At 41.1% G+C, this 24,319-nt stretch overlaps 1 protein-coding gene across 9 annotated transcripts in view; it reads right to left on the reverse strand.

Annotated features, from left to right (window-relative positions):
* Positions 1–68: 68 nt before the first annotated feature.
* PDLIM5 (PDZ and LIM domain 5) overlaps positions 69–24,319 on the reverse strand; it is a 142,014-nt gene continuing 117,763 nt past the window's right edge. For all 9 annotated transcript variants that reach the window (XM_080368841.1, XM_080368840.1, XM_080368837.1 and 6 more), the window contains 5 exons: positions 16,273–16,447; positions 9,095–9,275; positions 7,963–8,083; positions 3,917–4,032; positions 69–3,274 (listed from right to left, as the gene is read on the reverse strand). In XM_080368841.1, coding sequence (XP_080224967.1) covers positions 3,185–3,274; positions 3,917–4,032; positions 7,963–8,083; positions 9,095–9,275; positions 16,273–16,447 — 683 coding nt within the window. In that variant the 3' untranslated portion in view covers positions 69–3,184. The remainder of the gene's footprint in view (positions 3,275–3,916; positions 4,033–7,962; positions 8,084–9,094; positions 9,276–16,272; positions 16,448–24,319) is intronic.

The following is a 24,319-nucleotide window of genomic DNA, read 5'->3' on the forward strand; positions in this document are numbered from 1 at the left end:
ATGATGCAAATAACTCCATGATGAAACAGGTACACAGCTGAACAGACCAACACACACCGAACCACAGCTCATCTTTTGCTTTTAAGTTTATTGCATTGTTATATTAAGCATTTATATTTACACATCATTCTGAATTATTTAGTTACAATATACTGAAACTGTCATCATGATTCAATTATTCACTAATAAAGACCTTCTACCTTCAAACAGTTAAACCCAATTCTCTTACAGGCAGTTTTGGAGGAAAAATAATTACTGACTGAACATACATGCAAAAACCTACAGTAGTTAGGTTACTAACATGTCTCTCCTGACTTTCTAACATTCCCTCAAAACATGAATGCTATACATGTGTTATATGAAAAATAATTGGGAATCTCAGAAAATCCCCAAATGATGATGGAACAGTGCTGATTTTTGCTATGCCAAGTCTGCAGTCAAATATATGTATGCATATGTGCATATATGCATACGTCTCTCAATGTACATGCATATGCGTGCATGTGTAGAGAAGTATATATAAACACATAGACACCCCAAAAGATTCTAGAGGTAAATATGAAGGCTTACAAAGAAAACAAAATACAAAGATACCAGTACGAAATAGTCCTAAACAAAAAAGGTAATAAATATTCAGTGAGATATATGGCATTATTATAAAGTGCTCTACTAAAATCTCACTTATTAAAATAATGATAAAAATTATGTTCTTTTTAGTTGATTTATGTAATTTTGTAGAGCCATTAAATATTATGTATCAGTGACTCTATGCTTCCTTTTAAATTTTAAACAAATAGATAAAAGTAGAAATTAAAAGGCGAAGCAGCTAAATGAAGCAGTACTATTGGAGTCTTTCAGGCTTTTGTACTCATGTCCTGAAATCCATTAACAACTGCAAAATTTCAAACCCTAGAGCATATGGATTAAGGAATAATACAATTCCAATTAAAATTATTAAACTAAACAAAATTAAATTTGATTTTAAGGACAATGACAAACCAAGATGTTCCTATCCTACTTCAAAATAACAGGGTTTGCCTTGAAGAAATTACCGAACGCCCTATCCTGTGCATTCCCATCCTCTTTCCTCATGCATGTGCAATATAGCTCCACTGCAACCTAGTCTCTAGGTCTCACTTCTCCACATTCTACCGAAATTCAAAAGCAACCTGGCTTACACATTACCGTATCTCATCCAGTCTGCTTCTAGCCTTCTGATTTTCAGCCAAACTCACAAAAGGGTACATCTACAACAGTGTAAACATTTTAAACAGCTTTATGCTATTTCTTCTGTACCATCAGAAGTTGAAAAACAAACGTGGCAGTATTGAAGAAAAAACAACTTCAGGAAATAAAGCGAAACAGCCCCACAATGTGAACCTGTCTTGCTGAATTAGTAAGAAAGCCAAGTATCTTTTCATATTTCAGTACAGCAATTTTGATTTCCTTTCCCCCTCTTTTGTTGATGTTCCTTGTTACAATTGCTTTACTCAATCATGGCAATTTTTCGTTATTTGCTCCACAGTTTTATGGATAAACCTGTCCTTTGTGTCAGTTCAAAGAACCAAAAAAAAAAAACAAAAAAACCCAAGCCCAAACAAACCACACAAAACCAGTAAATGGTTACTTTTTGTGTCTACTGGAAAGAACACTAAAGACTAACAATTCATCTCTGACATCCCAGTTGAATTAGGTAGCACGTAAACTCAGTTTCCCTCAGGAGCCTGATCTGGCCCTGAGAGGGGCCCCTTCTCTCTTGTGCAACCCTGCTAGGGCAAAATTCACCCCGTGCAGAGGGTCACCACCTCTCCCCCATCTGCCTACAATTGCTCCATACCACTTAAGCCCTAATTCGAAGTTAAGTGGGACTTAGCTGGTGCACAGGTCTTGCAGTGACTCTCTGTACGGAGGCGAAATTCCTATCAAGCCACAGAATTGACTACGTCTCCTGGCTCGCAGTAAATGCACAACGACAGCATTGTCTCTCTGCTCCCTTGCAAGAACTGAGAGATACGGAGCTGCCTAACTCGTATTATGTTATTTAACAATATATTTCCTACATCTGGAGGAAAAGAGAGAAATAAACGCTAAACTAATAAAAATCGTAACAGCTGAGCAAGTTAGTTTTTGGTACACTGCCTGGCACACCACCAATATACATATTCATGAGCTACATGGTAAAGAATGTACTGAGAGAAAAACAATGTCCTCAGTTGCACTTCAGCAGTTTTCCTCATTTAACACCAGTCTCACATTCTGGAAATGAAACACTGTTACCTGCGGATCGAGTGCAATTTCCCTTTCCAAGGCACTTAAAACTATCTAAAACCTGAGCTGCAAACATAAGAGTGTAATTCCCCGCTCCCTTATTTTTAAGATCTGATCTAACATTTCCATCCTGTCAAACACACCTTGAGTAGCGGGCTGGTTTTTTTTGGCTAGTGCTCTCGTAGTACATGAGTTAAGGAAGAGTATGAGTATCACATTTATTTTTTCTTCTAAGTGGCACCTTCTAAACTCCTGTTGTTCACCAGCATAGCCACCACCACCACATGTAACTGCTTAATAAAAACGTCTGTCCTCTGCACACCCATCAGAGGTTTAACTGCAAAGGCACAGGTACATGTAATGGTGGAGGAGGCTTCATGTGTATGAGTATCAGATAAAAACATCAATTGCTGAACTATATACTCCATGTAACCTTATCTTTGCTTTGAGTTCCTTTTAATGGGGTTTAACTGCAATACTTCCAGACACACTTTAAAAAACATCAGCGCCATAAAGCGATGTGGATTGCTGAAGCCAATCTCCTTTTCTTTGTTGAAGAACAGCAAAACCAAGACTTCTAATATCAGGTATTTATTGTCATAGATGTTCAGGTTTTAATACTGAAGCAGATATAAATGTGGTGTTAAAATCATGAAACCAATACAGTAATCTGTCAAGTGTAGAGGTAAAAGCACTCTAATAGTTTGGCTTAGGTGCAATTCCTGATTTTTATCTTTTTATGAAGCAAAACTCTAACTCATAAACACTCTAAAAATTAGTGTGCAAGCCCTTCCCCACATTTCCACATTTCTCTTCCATTCTAGAAAATCATATATAAATAACCAATTATTGAACATGGACATTTTAACCTTTCTTTCTGCTCAGTACATTTGTTACACAAGATAAGCTCCAAGCATCAGATGTTGATAGAGTGAGCGTGTTTCTTGCACAGTGGCCTGTCCTTCTTGGAGAAGAAAGTCTGACCCTCCAAACTGTCGCTACACACCTGAAATGGGATAAAAAAAGAAAAGATCACTCAATTCAGGTGGATGAACGACACCATACATTATTCAGAATGCCAAACCATGGCATTGTTCTATGCACAAATACATTCAAAGAATAAGAAATATTACCTTTTTCTTGGGCATACTCTTTTTGATGTAATACTAATGGTGGATGCAAGCATAACCTTCCTTTCTTTAAGTTAACAGGTCCTTAACTGGGACCAGAGTTAGGTTCAGCATTTTAAGAAAGATATCCAATCATTAGGATTGGGGTTTATTTGGTTTTGGGTTGGGTTTTTTGTCATACAATATTAGCAGGTGATACCTTGGCTATAGTGTCTTCATGTCAAAAGCACTCTTGCTACTTTAGAAACACAGACAGCTCCTGTATGACTTCCAACTTGCTTGAGGAAGTAAATGTCAAGGGTTAAATGCCAGGACACATGGGTACAATCCAGGCCAAGTCCTCTGGACCAGTGCCAAAGGCTCACAATAGCAACACACCTTCTAAATAACTGGGAAAGTGCTTTTTGTTTGGGCTCAGAGGATTGAAAGAGGTTACAGCTGTTAACTCCTCTAACAGTCAGGTTAGCACAAGAACTGCTGCCACGGGTTTGCTGAAAACGTAGACTAGCTTTACTTACTGAGCATACAAAGCAAGTGTCATGCCAAGTGTGGCCCAGAGCTTCAAGAAACCTGTCTCCAGCTTCAATGGGGAATTCACAGCCGTGGCACATAGTACCGAAGAGGGCATAGTAATCTGCAAACAAATGCAAACAGATTTTAAAGATGAAGCATATGCAGAAAAGGGAGAGTGACCCTTTGAAACCTTTGTGCTTTTCTTTCAATGACAGTGGGTTTGCCCTTGTTGAGTTTTATAATACTGGGTACACTGAATAAAGAGCTCCTAGACTGAAAAACCAGGATGCCCTCCTTTCCTTGCTAATTCAGTTCTCATCCCCTTCTTTGTCCTTTCAAGTGAGCGACGCTTCCATCTTCCTGGTGTTTCATTTCCTTGAGATCAATAGTGTGCTCAGGGGGGAAATGCACTCCTTGCAGAGCACCCGTGCGGGCTCTGTGTGCTCCTTATATTCTCTCCAGCTCTACCTTGAAAGCATACCCTAGCTGTTCACACAACAGACCTCCTCAGCGAGTAACACACTCCTACCTACATCCTGGCACAATATTTGCCCCAGACTGCACTACACAAAATCATGCAATCATTAGGCTTCTGTCCTAAACAGACTCGAGCAATTTGGATCAAGTCAGAATAGTTTCCTAGTCACTGCTGTTTATTACATAGCTTTTAAAAAAGAAAAAAAGAACGAAAACTATACACACAACGACACCCCCCCCCAAAACAAAACAAAACAAACAACCCACAACCAACCAAACAAAAAAAACCCCTCTAACAAAAAAGAGGCTTTATGCAATATATTTATTGCATTTAACAAAAAGTAATCGGTAGGGTGTCAGGATGGTTCTTAGTGACTGGAATCACTGATGGGTATTTGCACCATTTTTAGGCGCTGTATTGACTCGGTGCCTTTGGAGGCTCCCGTGGAGTCAGCAGAGAAATGTTTTTCCAGCAGTCTCAGAAAGCTTGAACCAAAAAGAAGGGCACTGACCCACTCATATCCACCACCACCCCCCTGCTTACTGCAGAGCTTGAAAAAGAGAGAGCAGGGCAGACTAGCAGGATAAAATGCATATATAAAGTTGGGTGGGATGCACTGACACCCACCCCCATCCTCACAGTTTTGGTGCATGACACTCGCTTCTCTGTGCACAGAGCCATCTCAGGGACTACAAGTCAGCACAGCCCTCTGCTGCCCACCTGCACATACCTAAATTTCAGCCCAAGCTGTCTGGTCTTTTCCACTTATTTCAACTCCCAAACACCCCATTCTAAGAATGAAATCTTTTTTTCCTGCACAGGAGTGAAGAGCATTAGTAGTATAACAGAAGGGAATTTGGGATCAGGACACCTACTGTGGCAAATCTGTAGTGTCATGCAACATCACATCTTCATAAGATGGACTACAGACAGAGTGACAACCATAATGAAGCTTTGCACTCCACCCACCCTTAATGGTAACACTCTGCCTCTGATAGGGGAATTAGATGCCAGGGATTGTTTTCAAGTAGACTTATAAGGAGTGGCAAGTGGGGTTCAAGGAGATTTTGTTTCTCTACTAGATTATGCAGATCTGCTGAAGCTCTAGTGCTTACTGCAGCAGAGTCAAGAGACACTTCTCGCACGTGTCAAGCCCAAGAGAAAAGTCCTGTTTTGGTTTAGTAAGACAGTGTTTCATATGATGACTTCAAAAACTCATCACAGGAGGCAGGTCAGGAGGATGGGGAACACAAGTGCCCTGGAAAAGCAAAGCCCTTGATGGCTGCCAGGGGCAAGAAACAGCTTCACCTATCACCTTCATTAATCCACTCTACTAGGATGAATTTGCAAGTGTTTAAGCAGAAGACAGACAATAAAAATGTCAAATGGCAGAACCCATCTGTGCAAAACCCCTGAAGGACACAGTCTCATGACCCTACTGCTTCAGCTCTTTGCATTTGTGTTCATACAGCATCTTTTACTGATATTTTCCCAGTGCCAGCAGTTAAAGCCTTTTGTAATTTGGCTTGTGGTTTGTGTTGCTAAGTTTATTGGCTTTCCTGCTAAAGAAAGCCCAATAGATAAGGCAGAATGAAGGGCATCAGCTTTCTTTTACATGCTTGAATTGCAATACCAAAGAAGGCTTCCAAGGCAGAATGCTTCTTGCATACAGCCTTTCCAAAACTAGGTTACTGACTCTGCACTTAAAAGAAGTTCAAAATTGCAGGCAACTGCACTTTTAATTTAATTTTAGCATCACCATCCAAACCCAGAACATTTTGCAGATTAAACCCCCTTAATACTAATAGCTGATGCAGTTATAACTTCAAATATAGATTTAAAATTAGAAGCCTCCTTTGCACTAGGAAGAAGGAAAGTTGGCAATGACATTTACTCCTTATTTCTTTTAAATTAGTCATATACTCTTAACTCCAGCTGGACTGAAAGTCTTTGAAGAATGAATATATCTCAAATTAACATCTAGTTAGAGAGCCAGAGCCATTACAATGTATCACTGCCAATAACACCTCACAGAATTTGTCTACATTAACTTGTGCTAGCAACTTACTATCTCAGATATAAACTTTATGAGAAGCGTAATATTCTTGACGTTTTATTCCAGTGTTTCCTGCTCACAGTATAGAAAAGCATGCAGCTGTGCATGGGAGTCAACAGTAGCACAAATCAATGCACTGCATAACATATGAGTCATTTGGTGGCAGGAACAAGAATTCAGTTTACCAGAACAAACCCGGTCATGAGCTTTCCACCCCAAGGGGAGTTATCGATTCCTCCAGTACTATTTTTGAATCATCAAATGGCTCCACAATTAGGGGCTTCAGATTGCTTCAGGATGAAATTTCACCATGCTGTCACCCTGGAGGATGCTGCTCATATATCTGTTTCCTCTGCTGCTCCATGATTTCGATAGGGGCAACAGGTTACCCTACTCCTGTCACTGAGTTAGCAATAACCTACTGCATCCTTTCGTATCTGCCAATGCCTCATTAAAGCCACTCAGACAGAGAAATTTTGGATTAATTTTACATGCTTTCCTTATCCCTTCAGTACCTAGTGCTCTCCATAGCTGCGAACAACTGTGGCATCAACCCAGAAGGAAATCTTAACTCCAAACAGGTCACTAGGATTTCGTGCTAAATCTTTTCTTGGTGTGTCCACTTCCATCTCTAGTTTAACTACAATGCCTCTTGTGGTAGAAGGAAAAACACAGAAAAGGTCTGACTGACAGTTCTAACACAGATGTAAACAGCATGAGTGTGAAAACAATTATTGATACTATTTTGTTTCTTTTCCATTTTGTGGAAAATATTTTACAAATACTACCTATTTCTTTCCTAGCCCACAAGGGTACATTCTAAGGAAACTAGGAAACCAACACAAATAAAAGCTGTACATATTAATAAAAAAGATACGATTAGCTGGAAGTACTAAAAACCAAACCAGAATCCCTCTGAACTTCTAAGCCTTATCTTTCATGTAATATTGTTCATCAGGCTTTCAAGTGCTATAATCATATCACTGTATTTTTCCCCAACAGCCTGTTTTTTTATCCCAAGCTTATGTTCAACAGATGTTATCCCTGATCCTGCAAAAAACATTCTGGGCAGACTGCTTACTCTTGGAAGTCCCCCCAGGCTGTGAATAAGGCTATTCAGAGTAAAATACATTACTCCACTGGCATTTGCTTGTTTAGTAAACAAGCAGATTTACATTAACTCCAAAATATTTTAAGGACAAGTAGAAAAATCACACTAAAATTAACACTTTGCTGAATCACTGATACCTACAGCTGAGGGCTTAACAGGTAAAGCCAGTGACAAGAAGCCTGCTCCTGCTGAAGCTAAAAAAGAAATTCCCACCAACTTCTCCTGCTGCAAACTCAAAGTATCTATAGCATTTGTTGCTGCTTTGAATTGACATATCGGTTACAGGAATGTGCTGGGACATTTCTGAAGTGAAGCTTGAAAAAAGGGTATTATTATTTTTTCCCAACCTTATTGAGCTCTGCTTCCCTGCACAACCACAGTAAACTCTGGTGGTGTTGTTTCTTACCCGTCTCACAGTAGGGATCACCATCTTCTAAGTGGAAGACATTATTGCGGATGGGGTTATGACAGGCCACACACACGAAGCAGGAAACGTGCCAAGTTTGTTTCAAAGCATTTATTACTTCCTGTGGGGATTAGAAAAAGTGTTATGAACACGTTATTTTAATGTGATGACTAGATTGTGGTGACCGTGCCTCCACACTTGATTTGTTTCAAGAATACTTTGTTTCCTACTGCTACTTTGAACATGGGTTGTGCATCCCATTTCTGTTGATGTTAAAGTTAATGAGGTGCTTTGTTTATGGTACATCTCTTTATTTCTCATAAGCAACTTTTCGGTTTTTTTGGAAGGTTCAACAGAGTTGGACACATCGAACAATTCATTTGTTCACCTTTTCCATTTTCATTAGGATCTCACCCACAATGGTCCCCTGAAATGAAAGCAGCATCTCCGATGGCTCGTCATGTCTGTGAATAGTTAATCAGAAGACATCACACAGAAAATTATGACTGCTTTGTGCTGTTTTGGAAGACACTATAGTGCCAAATATGACTCGAGAATTGTGCTGCCAGAGCCCTGCGTGACCCCAGTTACACAAGAGTCCAGACACATCGCTGTCTGCAGTAACGGAGCGGACAATCAGCTGGCGGGCTCAAATTAGCAGTGTTAGTGCCGAGTAGGATAATGTGTCTTTCTATCTACATTACCACTGGGAATATTTCAGTACTTCACATCTAGCCAACCAGCATGTTCCTCAGTGCTCAGCTCAGCTAAGGAGAATTATTTACTCCTCATTCACCCCTGCCCTGCAATTCTGTAAAAAGCTGCCAACTTAAAAGCATTTCGCTCAAGAAAATCTGGTAATCACAATGCTGCAGAACAGCTTCATGAAAACAGGAGCTGAACCTAGAAAAGCCAAGGAGGCTACAGCACCTTTGCTCAAAGAGACTGAAAAGGCTCAACATTAGGAGACGCAAAACCATATTCCGTATGTGATAGGAACTGAAAAGGTACATCAGAGTATGTTTGGAAGAATGCAAACTGGGCCAGACAAAAGGAAATTTCATGACAGAGAAGCACTGGACACTGTGGTGGTTGTTCCCACTGACAAACAGGCCAAGTGATGGTCACTTACCCCAAGGATCTTCCTCTGGCACTTTGAACACTCAGGGGCAAAGAACTTCTCATAGCAGCCTTCACAATACAGTGCCCCCTTCTCCTCCACAAATCCAATGTAAGCCATGGAGGTTTTGCAGTGAGCACAATTAAACTCCTCTGGATGCCATGACTTCCCCAAAGCCACCAAGAAGGGTCCTCTGATTAGAAAGAAGAGATTTTTGTAGGAAATGCTCCTGGGTTGGCTCCTGTAAAAGCTGTTAATAGGCTTAACCCACGATACCTCTGTGCCATTACTACACTGTTCACAAAGATATACTGCTCCATCCCACTTTCCACCTACAGGTCTAAGAAAGCATGAAGTGTTGGCTGCATCTATTCCCATTGAACTATCTCCCAGACACACCCAACCACAACAAATACTGACTCTCTTCACTTCGCTGCATTTCAGACATCTTATTTTAGAACTACATTAAATACAGTGCTGAAGTGGCTGCTAGGGAAGGGAAGGAGGATGTTCCCTATGTTCCAAATTATTTCCATCTATTACAAAGAGGTATTTGACTCAATGATATGTTCATGTCTCTTTCAGCATTCATTTGTACCAAGGGCACAAACATTCAAGTAGACTTGACTCCATTAAGGGCCCATAACATCACCTTCTTGTGAGACAAAAATTCAGTCATTGTCCTTACCCAACAAGTTTGTTACAAGATAATCCACACCACCACGACCACCACCACCCCCACACCCCCCCCGGGGTATACGTGAGTATGCATCTTATTTTTTCTTTTCCTTTTCCTTCAAAAGCTAGTTAAAAGAGGATCATATTCTCCAAATGCAGAGCCTCCTCTGTCATTTGCAAAGACAGAATAATGATGCTTTTAATAGCATTTGTCTGGCTAATGCAACAAGGTTAACAGACAAGATAAGCCTATCCTTTTCTCAGTCAACAAAAAAATTCTCACTATGCAACTCATAAATCCCAGGTATATACCATTGTATGTGTATTCACTTCAAAACATATTCAGCATCCTAATTTCTTTAACGAACACGTTTACTTCAATGAGGTGACTCCAAGGTCCCACCACTCAACCTTCCAGAATTTAGGTTTCAGGTGAATGTTGCGGTCCAAGTTCATTTCCCTCACCAGATCTCTCATTTCTGCGAGGCCAATAAAGATGCCGTTTTTTCATTAATGTACCACCTTTCTCTGATCTAATACTAAAAAACATGCAAAAAAACATGCAAGGTAGTAATATCATCACTCTGCTGCTAAACATTTTTCTGGAAATCCAGTAAGCTACAAGAACATTTTTGTGTAAGATAAGATTTGCATATGAACAAAGCAACAGAGAAGAAAAAGATTTAAAATTTTCTTCCAGGGTCATAATGACTTTAAGAACGGAATATAAGCAGGCAGAGGACAGACAGCAACTTCAGTGAGGGCAAGTGGTAAATATTTTCAGTTCTTTCCCACATTTCCTCTGGAGATGCTATGTATTTTCAGCAGGATGAGAAGTCAAAGATGAGGGCCTCAAAGAGATTTAGGATAACTCATAACTCCTGAGATTACAAACATATTTAATCTGAAACCGTTTCTTCTATTCACCTCTGATTACCAGAAAGAAAGCAGTGAAAAGTGAGCAGCCCGTAGCCCTTTAAGGAGGGAGCCAGGGCTGAGCGCAGCTCTCTAGCTCCTGCTCCCAGCGGATGCCTGAGGAGTGCAAACACTGACCTAACCCGATACCCTCCCACCGCTCTACAAGCACCTTTTTACATCAATGCCCTTTCAGTTATGTACTGATCAAACAATACAAGCCCTTATGTACAACAAAGTGCTCTCAGCGCGCCGTGTCAGCACAGGCTAATTTAACAGATTCATTAACACAGGGCTGACACTGAAGAGGCTTTCCCGGCTCCAGGTAGGATTGAGTTTCTGGCCATCTGCACCGAAACGATAGGCTTGGTTAGCTCTGCAATGGAAAGCAAGTACGCTAGCGACAGGAGGCAAAGGAATTTTTACAACATCTGCTGCATTTAGCTCTCCAGAGTTTACAGCTCTGACATGTTGAGGTTAGCCATTCAGGACAGCACACAGGAACCCAGACGGATGGGGAACAGCCTGAGAGTGCATCTACACCGTTTCTTTCCCAAAGTCCCCAGACAGCTGTGGCCATGCCCTGCACAACATCTCTGAGGTGTTCCATTAGCAGGGCTGGTTCCCTGTGCACACGTGTCAAGAAGAACACTTTCTAAATACAATTTTCCTTTTAATCAGGCCATAATTTAAACATGTCAAGCTGATGCTGCAGCTTAATGATACCAGCAACTTAAAAGCTGCCCCAAAGCACATAGAACAAAGGGGGGGGGGGGGGGGGGGGGGGGCGGCAGGGGGGAACCCAAACAACAAAAAAATCCAAACACCTGCCATGTGAAATACACTAAAACGTGATGTTCAGAGCTTGGAGGCGTTCCTGGTCTCTGTATAGTTTTGTGATCAAAACAGTAACTTTCAGTAATGAAAGGTATTTATGTGCTGTATTCTTTTGGAAAGGAGTTTAAAGCCCTGATTTCAGTAAGGGGGCTGCACGCCCATGCAACCCGATGGGCATGAAATGCTAGGAAGGTGGCTGCATCCTTCCTTCCGCATTTAAAAACAAAAAGCAATATGCCCCCTCACCCCCACCCCTACCCTATGCCTCTGTCAACTAAAACATTTTTAAGGGGGGTGCTAAAAAAGCATGTTCCTTCCCTCCAAAGATACGGGATGATTCAAGTGGCAACAGCTGGCTATGAAGGTGCCTCTAGCCTGGGCTGCTTTGACATGTTAAGTATTTCTGAACAGATTTCTGGCATCACCACCTAGACCATGTGAACCAAACCCACAGACTGAGGCAAACAGTAGTAATCTATTATTTTCCAAGGAATTCTGATGTATTTACAACAGTATTTGCAGAATCTTATGCCCAAATGATCACCAGTTACATAAATTTGGTAGCCACCTGAAACATCTAGGTTCTATATGTAGCCACGATATATGGGCAAATTGGAAGCACAAGTAACGTAAAGGGAATAGAATCCAAATTTCACTACCTTTACTACAAGCTAAATATAACGTAATCAGTATGGTCATAATGCATTAGTAAGCCTATAATCTAGCTTCTCATGTGCCTTTTATTAAGATAGCAAGCCAGAACTGAAATTTGGTGGTAAAGAGATCAAAACAATTTCCACATCTGCTAAGTAGGCCAAGCAGTCTACACTCTGGGAAGTTCCTTTTTCTCCTCTGTTGGAAATGCCACAATATATAATTTCTGTACAGGAGATGCTGAAGGGAAGCAATGTTTGTACTTTTTTCCTTTTGTCTTTAAAACCAATTAAGCTGTAAGAAAAGGTGACAAAACCAAATCATCATTCACAAGCAGACATACCAAAGAGTATGTTCTCAATAGCAATCCAGGGAAAACACATCTGAGCTTCAAAGAAAGAGCCCACTCTGCACTGTAGCACTTGGTAAGACTGCCTGGGAACCAGAAGTCTTCATCAGGAAACATCAGAAGTTTGTCAGACCCGCACAGCAAGTAGATCATGGGAAATTTAGTTTGCCTCCAGCTTTGGTTCTTTCAGACACAGAAAGAGAAGCTTACTTAATGAAGCTTTGGGAAAAATGGAATCTTCAGACAATCACTGTATGAATAATTAAAGATATATTAAAAAGTTATAAGATGTCTCTAAGAAATGGTTTTGGCTGAACTAGCCATGGTTATTCTATGCCTGAGTGTAAAGTAACCAACTCCACAACGCATTTTGGCTTCAAAACAGATGCACAATGCAACGTCACTTGATCCTTCTCCTACCTTTTCACAGGTAGTGCTACCACTAAGGGCATAAACTGTAATTATGCTGAAAACTTGAATTCAAAATACCATTGCAATCTTTCAAATCCACTGTATGCTGTGAACAGAAGGCATACTTGCCATTGATTAATGCACATCAACTCATCCTCAAATGAAACAATGCTTGATTTTAATAATTGAGGTGGCATTTAACATATGAAGAAATATAAGGATTTAAGCACCACCAGCAAATTGCAAAGTTAGAGGTGGGTATCAGTTACTATTCATGAAGAGGTGTCATTTACAATGGGGGACAATGGCTTAAGCACTGTCAAGCAGGGCTCTGCAGTTTCCCCTCACGCATCCACTAAGCAGCAAAGGTTGCTCTGTGGACCAATACACTCCCCTACTTAGAGGGCGGCAGTTCATCTCTTTCTTTAACAGTGATCAAAGCGGGAGAACCGAAGTAGCAGCAAGTGCTTTAAGGGCTGAGAGGAGAGGTTGGCTGCTCAGGAGCAATCTGCAGACTGTGCTGTGAAACCCCATGGCACAGAGCATCAGCGAACCCTGCTAAACCACAGGTACTGTAAAAGGCACTGAAGTTTCTTGCGTGAAAGATGCAGCATATGTTGGATTAGCTATGCTCAGCTTTAATCTTAAACTGAAATGATAACAAAAAGGAAAGTTCATGGTTGTTCACATGTTATTTACTAGACACAAATCCAAAGCCCAGGGAATAAAAAGATCAGAATACTAAAGACAGACAAAACGACTACGCAGGCCAAACTTTTCAACAAATCAGATGAATCTCATCCCAAAAGCACGTAGACCTTTCTGATATTAATCTTTCATGTTATGGTGAAGCAAAAAATCTGGAGTAGAAAGGGTGTGCACCTATGTTGGGAATTCATGTAAGTTTTTTCTATTGTTTCAAGGGGATTCAGATAATTTATTTTTATTTCCCATATACAATGGGAGTAGGAAAAACTTCTCAAAAATATCACAGATCAGTTAGTAAAGAGTCCTCTAAAATTAACCCCATGTTAAGTGAACTGGTAGTGAACTATAAGAACAAAAATCTAATCAAAGTAAACAAGCTCAACTCAGTTGAACTCTAGAGATCAAGTGATTAGAGTTAGCTGCATCTTCTGATGCAGAATCCAAGCCAGGGCTCAAGAGGCTGCAAAAAGCCCTGGTGGAAAAGCCAATTTTCTATTATACTGAATGAAATTTATACAGTTCATAGAACTCCTCATTTCTCAGGACCTGTGTTTTCTACTCTAGTCTCTTTCTTTAACCATGGTGAAACATGGTGCAGGCTCTCCTATCTTTTTCATTGAAAAGACCGTACATAAATGAATAAAAAAGGAAGTATTACAATGCATTACATTTCCTCTGTAGTTCAACAACACTAATGGGTGAACAAAAGACATTTTAAAAGTAGTACATCACTTCCAATAATCCCAGGAAATCTCTATTTTAGGGAAGAAATAAAATGCAAGGTAGATGAAAGTCAGGATGATTTACACGCTGACATGAAAAGTTATTACGGTTCCCTAGATGAGACAATAATGACTAACTGTCAGAAATCACTGACTGAACAATGCAAATTCTTCCTCCATATGAAATTCTGGATAACGAAAGGATATCTTAGGGGCTCAGAAGAACTTAACCTAATCTCATTTGGCAAACTCGTGTTTGTGTTGATTTTCTACCCATGTCATACAAGTGTCAAGGACACTTAGCTACAACACCCAGAGTCCAGAGAGCCCACAAAAGAGCTTGAAATCTAACATTGCAGGAAATTATTATTAACCTAGTCCTAGCAATTGTTAAATCTCTCTTCCTTGCTTTTCCTATACAGATGGAGCCTGCTATTTTTTCTTCTTCTTAATTAGAAATTCTGGTTTATAAATCAAAATTTGTGACAAGTTAGTTTTATAATTCTGTACTCTCTGATCAGTTTCCAACTAGCTAAATTTTCTCAGTTTTATTGGAAGGGGTGTGTAAGTGAAAATTAAGTTGCTTACTTTTCTTTGGTTTTACTTTTGCTCTACTCCATCCAGCTTTCTGGTTCTCTCTAAAACAGGTTGTAAGGCTGTGACTATATGCAGTTCACAATGTTCTTCCTCCACCAGTACTCCCATCCTCAGTTTTATTATGAAAAACGTGCATGAAGACAGTGTTCTGCATTATTGAAATTAAGCCCTAAAACACTGGTGACTAAGGAATCAAAACCCACAAAAGCAAAACAAAGCCCCGTTGTCAGAGAGCCTGCAGGATGAACAGAATCACAGAATCATTCAGGTTCAAAAAGACCTTTACGATCATCAAGTCCAACCATTAACTTAGTATGCTAAGCCTACCACTAAACCATGTACCTCAGTACCACATCTACACATCCTTTAAATACCTCCAGGGATGGTGACTCAACCTCTTCCAAAGCTTGACAACCCTTTTGGTGAAGAAATTTTTTTCTAATATCCAAACTAAACCTCCCCTGGTGCAACTTGAGGCCGTTGCTTCTTGTTCTATTGCTCATTACTTGGCAGAAGAGACCAACAGCCACCTGCCTACAGTCTTCTTTGAGGTAGTTGTAGAGAGCAATAAGGTCCCCCCTCAGCCTCCTTTTTCCAGGCTAAACAATCGTAGTTCCCTCAGCCACTCCTGACAAGACTTGAGCTCCAGACCCTTCATGAGCTTTATTGCCCTTCTCTGGACACGCTCCAGCACCTCAGTGTCTTTCTTGCAGTGAAAGACCCAACACTGAACACGGGATCTGAGGTGCAGCCTCATCAGTGCTGAGTACGGGAGGACGATCACTCCCCTGGTCCTGATGGCCACACTGTTTCTGATACAAGCCAGGATTCTATTGGCCTCCTTGGCCACCTGGGCACACTGCTGGCTCATGTTCATCTGGCCACCAGCCAGCATCCCCAGGTCCTTTCCCACCAGGCAGCTTTCCAGCCACTCTCCCCAAGCCTGTAGTATTGTGGGGGGTTGTTGTGACCCAAGTGCAGGACCCGGCACTTCTCCCTGGTGAATCTCATGCAACTGGCCTCAGCCCATCGATCCAACCTTTTTATATCCCTCTGTAGCGCCTTCCCTCTCTCAAGCAGATCAACATTCCCACCCAACTTGGTGTCCTCCGCAAACTTACTGATGGCCACTCGATCCCCTTTTCCAGATCACTGCTAAAGATATTAAACAGGACTGGCCCTGATACTGAGCCCTGGGGAACACCACTTGTGACCGGCCACCAACTGGATTTAACTCCACTCACCACAAACCTTTGGGCCTGGCCATGCAGCCAGTTTTTTTACACAGCTAAGTTTACACCCAGCAAATAGATACAAACCTAATAACTTGATCGCAGTGCGCACACATGGGAGTCCGCTTCCCTGCTGGAATATGCTCTGCCCTCTGAACCAACGTGTCTTGCTCGTTTAGCTGAGGTGCTGCTGCAAGTTTTTCACTTGGGGCAGTTGTTCCAGGTGGTTTAACACTGTTTGATGTCCATCCACTGGCAGGAGCTGGGGAAAGCATGACAAAAGAATTTGGAAGACCATCTTTCAGTACCAAGTAAACTACCTTGAAATACAAGCAACCAGCAACATTTGTCTAACATCTCTGTCCAGAGTATATGCCTACTTAAAGGAACAAGTTAAGAAATGCTTCTTTTCCCCTCCTCCCCCATCAAGTAAGTCCCACCTCCTTTATGAAATGTCTGTGAAATAACACAGAATGGGTTTGGCTAACTTGTAGAAGCAGCGGACAAACTTCAACATACTGAAGAAGTTAGGTGAAAATATACAACCTGTGAAAGCATTATTTTGCTTTAGATACAAACACTGAAGCCAAGAATATCAAGTATATGAACAGAGACAGAAGAATATGACATACCTATTCAAAACACTTTTAAAGTGAGTGTAATAGATCATATGTCATTACTAACAGATTAAACAGGACAACCTGTACAGGAACTTAAAATACATTACTGTATAAGGAAAACATATTTCTAAATTGAATTTAAACACTAGATCACTACATAGTGCCAATCTGAAGCACTCCAAAGGTCACGTTCACATCCTTTTTATAAAAGTTATGACACACATAAAAACCTGACATTTTCAGAAATGTATACATCCACACACTTCAATTTGTGCCCAGGTTTTTAGAGTTGTGGAATAGACATAAGCTTTTATGGAGTACGAAAAATGCGTTTACAAAAATGAAAGGCACAGATGATACTGTTGCCAAGGGTAATGAGAAAATAAAGAGTCCTCTGCTTTTCTTTCCATGCTGTTGATATATGTACCTTGGTAACGTACAAGCTACAGCAACATGAGTTTATGGGAGCAGTTATTACTGTCAAGCAGAGAATTATTTTTCAAGTATACTAAAAAAAACCCCAAACCCACCACATTTCCACAGCCTTTTGTTTGTAACCACAGACAAGAGAAATAGCGAGCATTTACTCAGTGTCTTGGCTTTAGTACAGCCATACTAAACCTTGTAAATAAAAAAGCGAAATTAAAATCCAAGTGGAAACTCAAGAAACAACCAAGCAACGACACAGATGTAGAACAGCACAGCAATGATGCAGCTCGCCAACATAAGGTCAGGGCGTCAGTATATAGCTTTGCACAAAAGACTAGTTTGTGGAGCTGTTAATATTTGTACTAGTCTTCCTCTCTCATCTTTCATATCATCTTCCAGAGGAAAGAAGAGAAATTATCATTATCTCCTGATAATGCTGATCAGCATTCAACCTACAGAAAAGTTGCAAATACCTTTCAGGTAAAACATTGCATTCCCTGCCGAAATGGAAATGGTATACTATTTTACGGAGAAGATAAATTTAAGCAACAGTGAATACACAGAAAAATTCAACAGAAAAGCCAATCTCTTGTTCTTTTCAGAAGTAAGATAGCCACACACTACACAACTTAAACCAGCTCTTTTGCTGACAGACTGCCTCCCCTCCCCATTTGTATATTTGTAGACTAAGGTGACACAACTGGAAAAGAAATCCTGTTTAACACCAGTACTTTTTTATTATATTTTGTATTAATCCACTGACATGGGCACACTACCTAATTTTGCTCACTTTTTCTTTATATGAAGAGGCAATATCACACAATCACAGAATGGTTGGGGGTGGAAGGGACCTCTGGAGATCAGCTAGTCCAACCCCCTGCTAAAGCAGGTTCGCCCAGAGCAGGTTGCACAGGATCACGTCCAGGTGGGTTTTGAATGTCTCCAGGGAAGGAGACTCCACAGTCTCTCTGGGCAGCCTGTGCCAGGGCTCCGACACCCTCAAAGTAAAGAAGTTTTTCCTCATATTCAGAAGGAACTGCCTGTGTTTCACTCGGTGCCGTCTCCCCTTGTCCTGTTGCTGGGCACCACTGAAAAGAGCCTGGCCCCATCCTCTTGACACTTGCCCTTAAGACATTTGTAGACACTGATAAGATCCCCCTCTCAGTTTCCTTTTCTCCAGGCTACACAGGCCCAGCTCTCTCAGCCCTTCCTCATAAGGGAGATGCTCCAGTCCCCCCATCATCTTCATAACCCTCCGCTGGGCCCTCCCCAGCAGTTCCCTGTCTCTTGAACTAGGAGCCCAGAACTGGACCCAGCACTCCAGGTGTGGCCTCACCAGGGCAGAGTAGAGGGGGAGGACAACCTCCCTCAGCCTGCTGGCCATGCTCCTCCTAATACACCCCAGGATGGTAGCATTGGCCCTCTTGCCCACCAGGCACACTGCTGGCTCGTGGTCAGCTTGCTGTCCACCTGGGCTCCCAGGACCTTCTCTGCAGAGCTGCCCTCCAGCAGGTCAACCCCAGCCTGTACTGGTGCAGGGGGTTGCTCCTCCCCAGGTGCAGGACCCTACATTTCCCCTTATTGAACTTCATGAGGCTCCCCTCCACCCAGCTCTCTGGCCTGTCCAGGTCTCACTGAATGGCAGCGCAGCCCTCTGGTGTGTCACCACTGCTCCCAGTTTTGTATCATCAGCAAACTGCTGAGGGTGCACTCAGTCCCCTCATCCAGGTCATTGATGACCAAGTTGAACAAGACTGGACCCAGCACTGACCCCAGGGGCACACCGGTAGCTACAGGTCTCCAGCCAGACTCTGCACCGCTGATCACAACCTCTGAGCTCTGCCATTCAGCCAGTTCTCGATCCACCTCACTGTCCGCTCCTCTAACCCACACTCCCTTGGCTTAACTGTGAGGATGTTACAGGAGACAGTGTCAAAAGCCTTGCTGAGGTCAAGGTAGTCACTGCTCTCCCCTCATCTACCCAGCCAGTCATTCCATCACAGAAGGCTATCAGAATGGTCAGGCATGATTTCCCCTTGGTGAATACATGTTGACTATACTCCTGATGTTTTCCTCCACATGCTTATAGTCATATGCTTTTTATTTTTTCCCCCTAACTGGTTGGTTCATCAAATTTCCTCAAATCAGGTCATTTCAAGACTGACTCTTTGGGATCCTTTCCAGTATTTTATGTAGCAAAAAGTATACCAGTTCATCAGAGTATTTTTGTTGGGTTTTGTTTTATTTTGTTGTTGCTTTTTTAAAATACAAGACTGTTGATTATATTTAATGTATAATTTACTATATCTTGAAAAAATAACATCTTGATTCTAAAAACATTCAGCATTCCTGAGTAGAAAGTAGCAGCACTTGATCTTCAACAAGTCACTCTGCTACTGTAGCTCATTTAAGATTATAAATGGCTGCTAAACTGAAAACATAGGAATGGGGGGGAAAAATGGGAAAGGTGGCATAAAGGCTTTGAAGACATGAACAAAAGTGGTTTTGATTAATATCACTTTCCTCCTCTGTCATCACACATGGCTTTCTAGTTTTCAGATCCCATTTCATGAGAAGGCAAAAATGCACACTAAAACCAAATCTGTTTGAAGACTGCTTTTGCCATAAATCAAATTGCAGCACAGCTTCTAGTATATTACTAATTTCTGTTTGAGTTATCTGCTGAAAGACAAAGCCCATTCAGACACATCAGCTAGCTCGTTTGCACTACATAGTTAAAAATGTCCTTCTGTTTGCTTAAAGGAAAAAAAGTACAAACATCACAATCATTCCCTTTTCTTTGGTCTCATTACAACTTTCATTAATGCTGTTTTTATGAATGATGCTCTTCTGAAAACTACCCAACTTTAAAGTTACTACTGGCCAGGAGCAGAATTTGTCTACATAAACTTTCTCTACAGAGTTGTTAAACAGTAATTTCTGAGTTACTCAAAGCACTAAAAAAAGAAGAGAAGGAGACAGTCCGTCAGTTTGGGAAACAACTTCAGTCTATTAATGACCTTATGTTAAAACAAAACCTCTCTTTCAAGTGAACCATAATATAAACCACACAAATTAGTACTGTTAAGCAAGAGCTGTGTCCTGAGGAAAAACAAGTTTGGCATTTAGTGCTGAGGACCAGCAAAGGCAAATGGACCCGCTCCACTTCCACTGAAATCAGTGAACTCAAGTTCAATGCCCAGACCTTCAGCAGATGCAGGGTGACACAGGACTCCCATGGGATCACAGCCACTATGCAAACAGCATAGGGGAACAACAAATAAGCCCTACGCCTTCAGATACTTCTATATTTACCACAATATTTTAGGATACTGGACAAAACCTAAGTTTTAAAAGGCTTTTCCACTGTCATTTGTAAATTTCTATCACTATTTGGTCTGCTATGATGGGAACAATATCTCATTGATCGCTGCAGATGCTGTCAGAAAAGGTTGCTTTCTGCTCAAAAATCCTTGAAAAGCAAGACTATACAGTATTTTCTTAAACACTCACTTCTTCCACCTCTTAAGGCCAATGTAATGCCCATGCTCACAGTTCGTCCCCACTGCATTCTCTCAAGGGGTACTTTTCTCTTTGCTGGTAGTCACGTTAATACCTTGCACAGTATTAGTCCTCTCTATTCCTTTTCTTAATTGGACTCAAGTTGCTTTTAGTTCAGATTTTCCATCCTAAAGAAGAGCTGTTAGTTTGCTTCCATCACCCTTAGATCCATACTCTTATTAAAGAAAATGCACCGCTAAAGTACAGCAATAGATATTTCACCACATTTATTATACTGGTTTCTTTGTAAACTTTCTACAGTTGTTCTGCTGGATTTTTTCCCCCCCCGTAGATCATCCTCTCTTTCTCACCACTTGATTTGCCTCAGTCTTACCTTCCTCCTTCCCATCTGAACACCAGACAGAGGACGGTTTTTATTGCCCACTTGTGTCTTTCCATAGGCCACAAACACACTTTTAACACCCTAGTAATTTTACCAAAGGTTTATTAACTCCACTGCAAGCCATTGAACACTTTTTTGTTGGTGGTGGCATTTTTGTTTGGTTGGGGTTTTTTGAGAATAAAAAAAACCAAAAACAACTAAACACCACAACAAAGCCAAACAAACAGTATTAGTCACCTACTTAAAATCTATATGAATTCTCAGTACGTATTTCCAACAATATTCCACCTCTTAGAATATTAGAATTAGAAATTACAGAATTTCAAATATGAGGTCTGTTTTCTTGTTTAGAATGAACATTGATGTCTCCCAACTATCCTTCCACTTAAACATCAAGTTTAACACTCCTTTACTGGACAAGATGTTTTTCCTGCAAGCAGAGAGGAAGGGGAGAGACTCAGAGTTCCTGCACTCTTCTCCTCTCCTTTCTTTTCCCTACTCCCTTGGAAACTTTTCAGGCTGAAACACAACCACATGATTTAAAGAAAAACATCAAGCTGGGAAAACACATGCAGATGTTTTTTCTTGCAATGAGAAGCTTTTACCAGGGCACACCAGTAATAACAAGGTAGGTACAAATTATGACATTCAATTTAAGAAAAGACCTCTCAACTCTTGGCAATTAGTCTGTTTTCCTGTGGCTTATGTATATACTTTGCTTTTTACATTTTACATACATGATTTTGGATCCCATCAGCAGCTCTGTTCTCAAAGAGTGCTGGGGAGGTGCCCTAGTACCCAAGATCTAGCAAGGTGTGCGCACATTTTTAATTGCAAATGATGGTGGTGTGGGGATGGGAAAGGAAACCACTCCAGCTACCTCACGACACAATCTCACCACGTGTTTTCTGGGCACCACCTTTGTTGCTAGAAATGGGACAGAGCGCAGCAACTTTCATGCATGCTCTGAAGAGTTACAAGTTATAATAAGCAAATACTTCTATAAAAATATAATAAATAAATAAAATACATATTAGAATAATAAAGAACTATATACCCTGTCAGGAGCTGTTCTACCCTGAGTGCCAGAGAAGTCTGGGTCCTCTGCAAGCCATGAAAAGATCTCTGTAGCCAAGCTGGGGGGTTTTGCAGGCTTCACCTCGCCTTCACTCTCGTTAATTAAACCTTCTAAGGCACTGTTGATTTGCACCTGTGTATTGTCATAGCTGGCTTTTCTAAAACAGAAAACACTCTGTACCTGGCTGTTAACCTTCTACTTTACTAAGTTTAAGTTTAGCAAACCCTCAATGTTTGCTTTCACTAAACTCCTCGGTACGGCCAGTTTAATATTTAACGAAGTTTTAGGCAAGGTAAAGAGTTGGCTTTTTTTGTTTTTCAAAAATCCCAGTGTGACTTTGCCCTTGCTAGACTAACAATAGGCTGTTCCATTGCTGAGCACATGGATAACCGCAAACACTGGCAAAAGGTTTGGAAGACAAAGGGAGAAAGGCGGATACATGGCAGTGCCAAAGTCACTTTGACAGAGGTTCTCCAGTGCGTAGCAACAATACAACAGCCTGAACTGTTTAATGCTCACTTAAACATAACATCAGACTTCATGTAATATCTATAAATAACAATGCTACTTTAAGCAGTGGGAGTGCCAGAACTTCATTTTAAAGTGTTCTAACTCGGTGATTTACACACTGCTATCAAACTACTGTATTATAAATGGAAAATATAAAGCTTCATACGTCCAATTTTCTGACTTTTCTTAATATATCTGTACAGTAAGAAATCTTCCTGTTCCTTCCCTCCAAACCAAACAGATGGTCGGATGAGGCAACGTGTCTGAAAAGCTCGGCTGTCAGCTTGTTACATTAGCCGTATGTAACACCCCATCCACTCCCAGGACCGCATGAAATTGCAGAAGTTCAATGGAGAAAGCTACAGGGCAAGCAAGATGAGAGAAAAAAACCCAACAACAACAAACCCTCCAAAAAACACACACAAAAACGCACCCAAACCCCCTGTGTTCAGCAGTTCTCATTTTGTTTCTTACGGAGTCCTGGAAGTTTGTTCAGAGCTAAAACCCCACCACTGATTAAAGGCAGAACAGGAAGGATTAAACCATTATCATATCTTTAAATGCCGGGGAAGACTGGTATGTGCCCCGTGGAAAATCACAACAGGTGCCACCCCGGCCCAATTTCAACAACCCCTGCAACTGGAGGGGCTAGTTCCTGTACTAGCAACCAGCCTTTCAACTGGAAAGGCTCCGGCTAAATTAGCTGTAAAGCATCTTAATTAAAACGAGTATGGTGGTTTTGGCTCGCTCAGTCTGTCTCCTTGTGATTTGTTACATCACATACCGTCACAAATTTGGCACAACTGGCGTCGCTTTTACCGAAAATGTGCCTCAAGAAAAAAAAGAGAAAAATGAAGACCTGTACAATAGTGTTTCGTTTCTCTGGAGTGACAGTTTAGAAACCCATTTGGTAGCTTTCCACAGATAACATCTTGCCTCCCTTGCTTTTAGCTCCTGTTCTGACCTCAACAGCTTGGCTATGCCAAGCTGTCCAGTCTCGCTCACACACAGATTATCTGCCACTTTCATGGAGCTGATGTTTAACACTGAATAGTGACAAGAATGCATTTATCAGAGGAATATTGGAGGTTCGTTTGTTGAACAAGTATTAGGCATAATTCTTGGGTGTCCTACACCTGTACATCTAAACAGGACACATCACTGTTCTGAGGTGGCGCTAGCAAATGAAGAGGAACTGATCTGGCAAGTCAGTCCGTGACAACAGGCTAGTTGCTTTTTAACAAATCAAAGATGATGAGCGTCTAATTTTGAAAGTCAGTGAACGTTCCCCACTTGATGGGTGCAAAATAACCAGGGACAAATAATCTCTTCACCTCCGTTTAAATGACTAGAGAAAGGAATGTGCATTTGACTTATGTATGTAATTAGTTTAAGTGCACAGCTTGGTGTGATAGCACATGATTTTAGCAACACCAAATCACAGGAAAATTGTCAAAGGTCACATTTGTAAGAGAAAGCTGAGTTTCTGTTCATCAGACCCTGTAGCTCAGGCACACCAGGTCATTCTGCCTCATTCCATGCATTTCTGCATCACTACTATGATCTACCCCTTCTTAAATATAAACATTCAAC

Source organism: Falco punctatus (assembly GCF_963210335.1).
Source record: "Falco punctatus genome assembly, chromosome: 1".
Lineage (NCBI taxonomy): Eukaryota > Metazoa > Chordata > Aves > Falconiformes > Falconidae > Falco > Falco punctatus.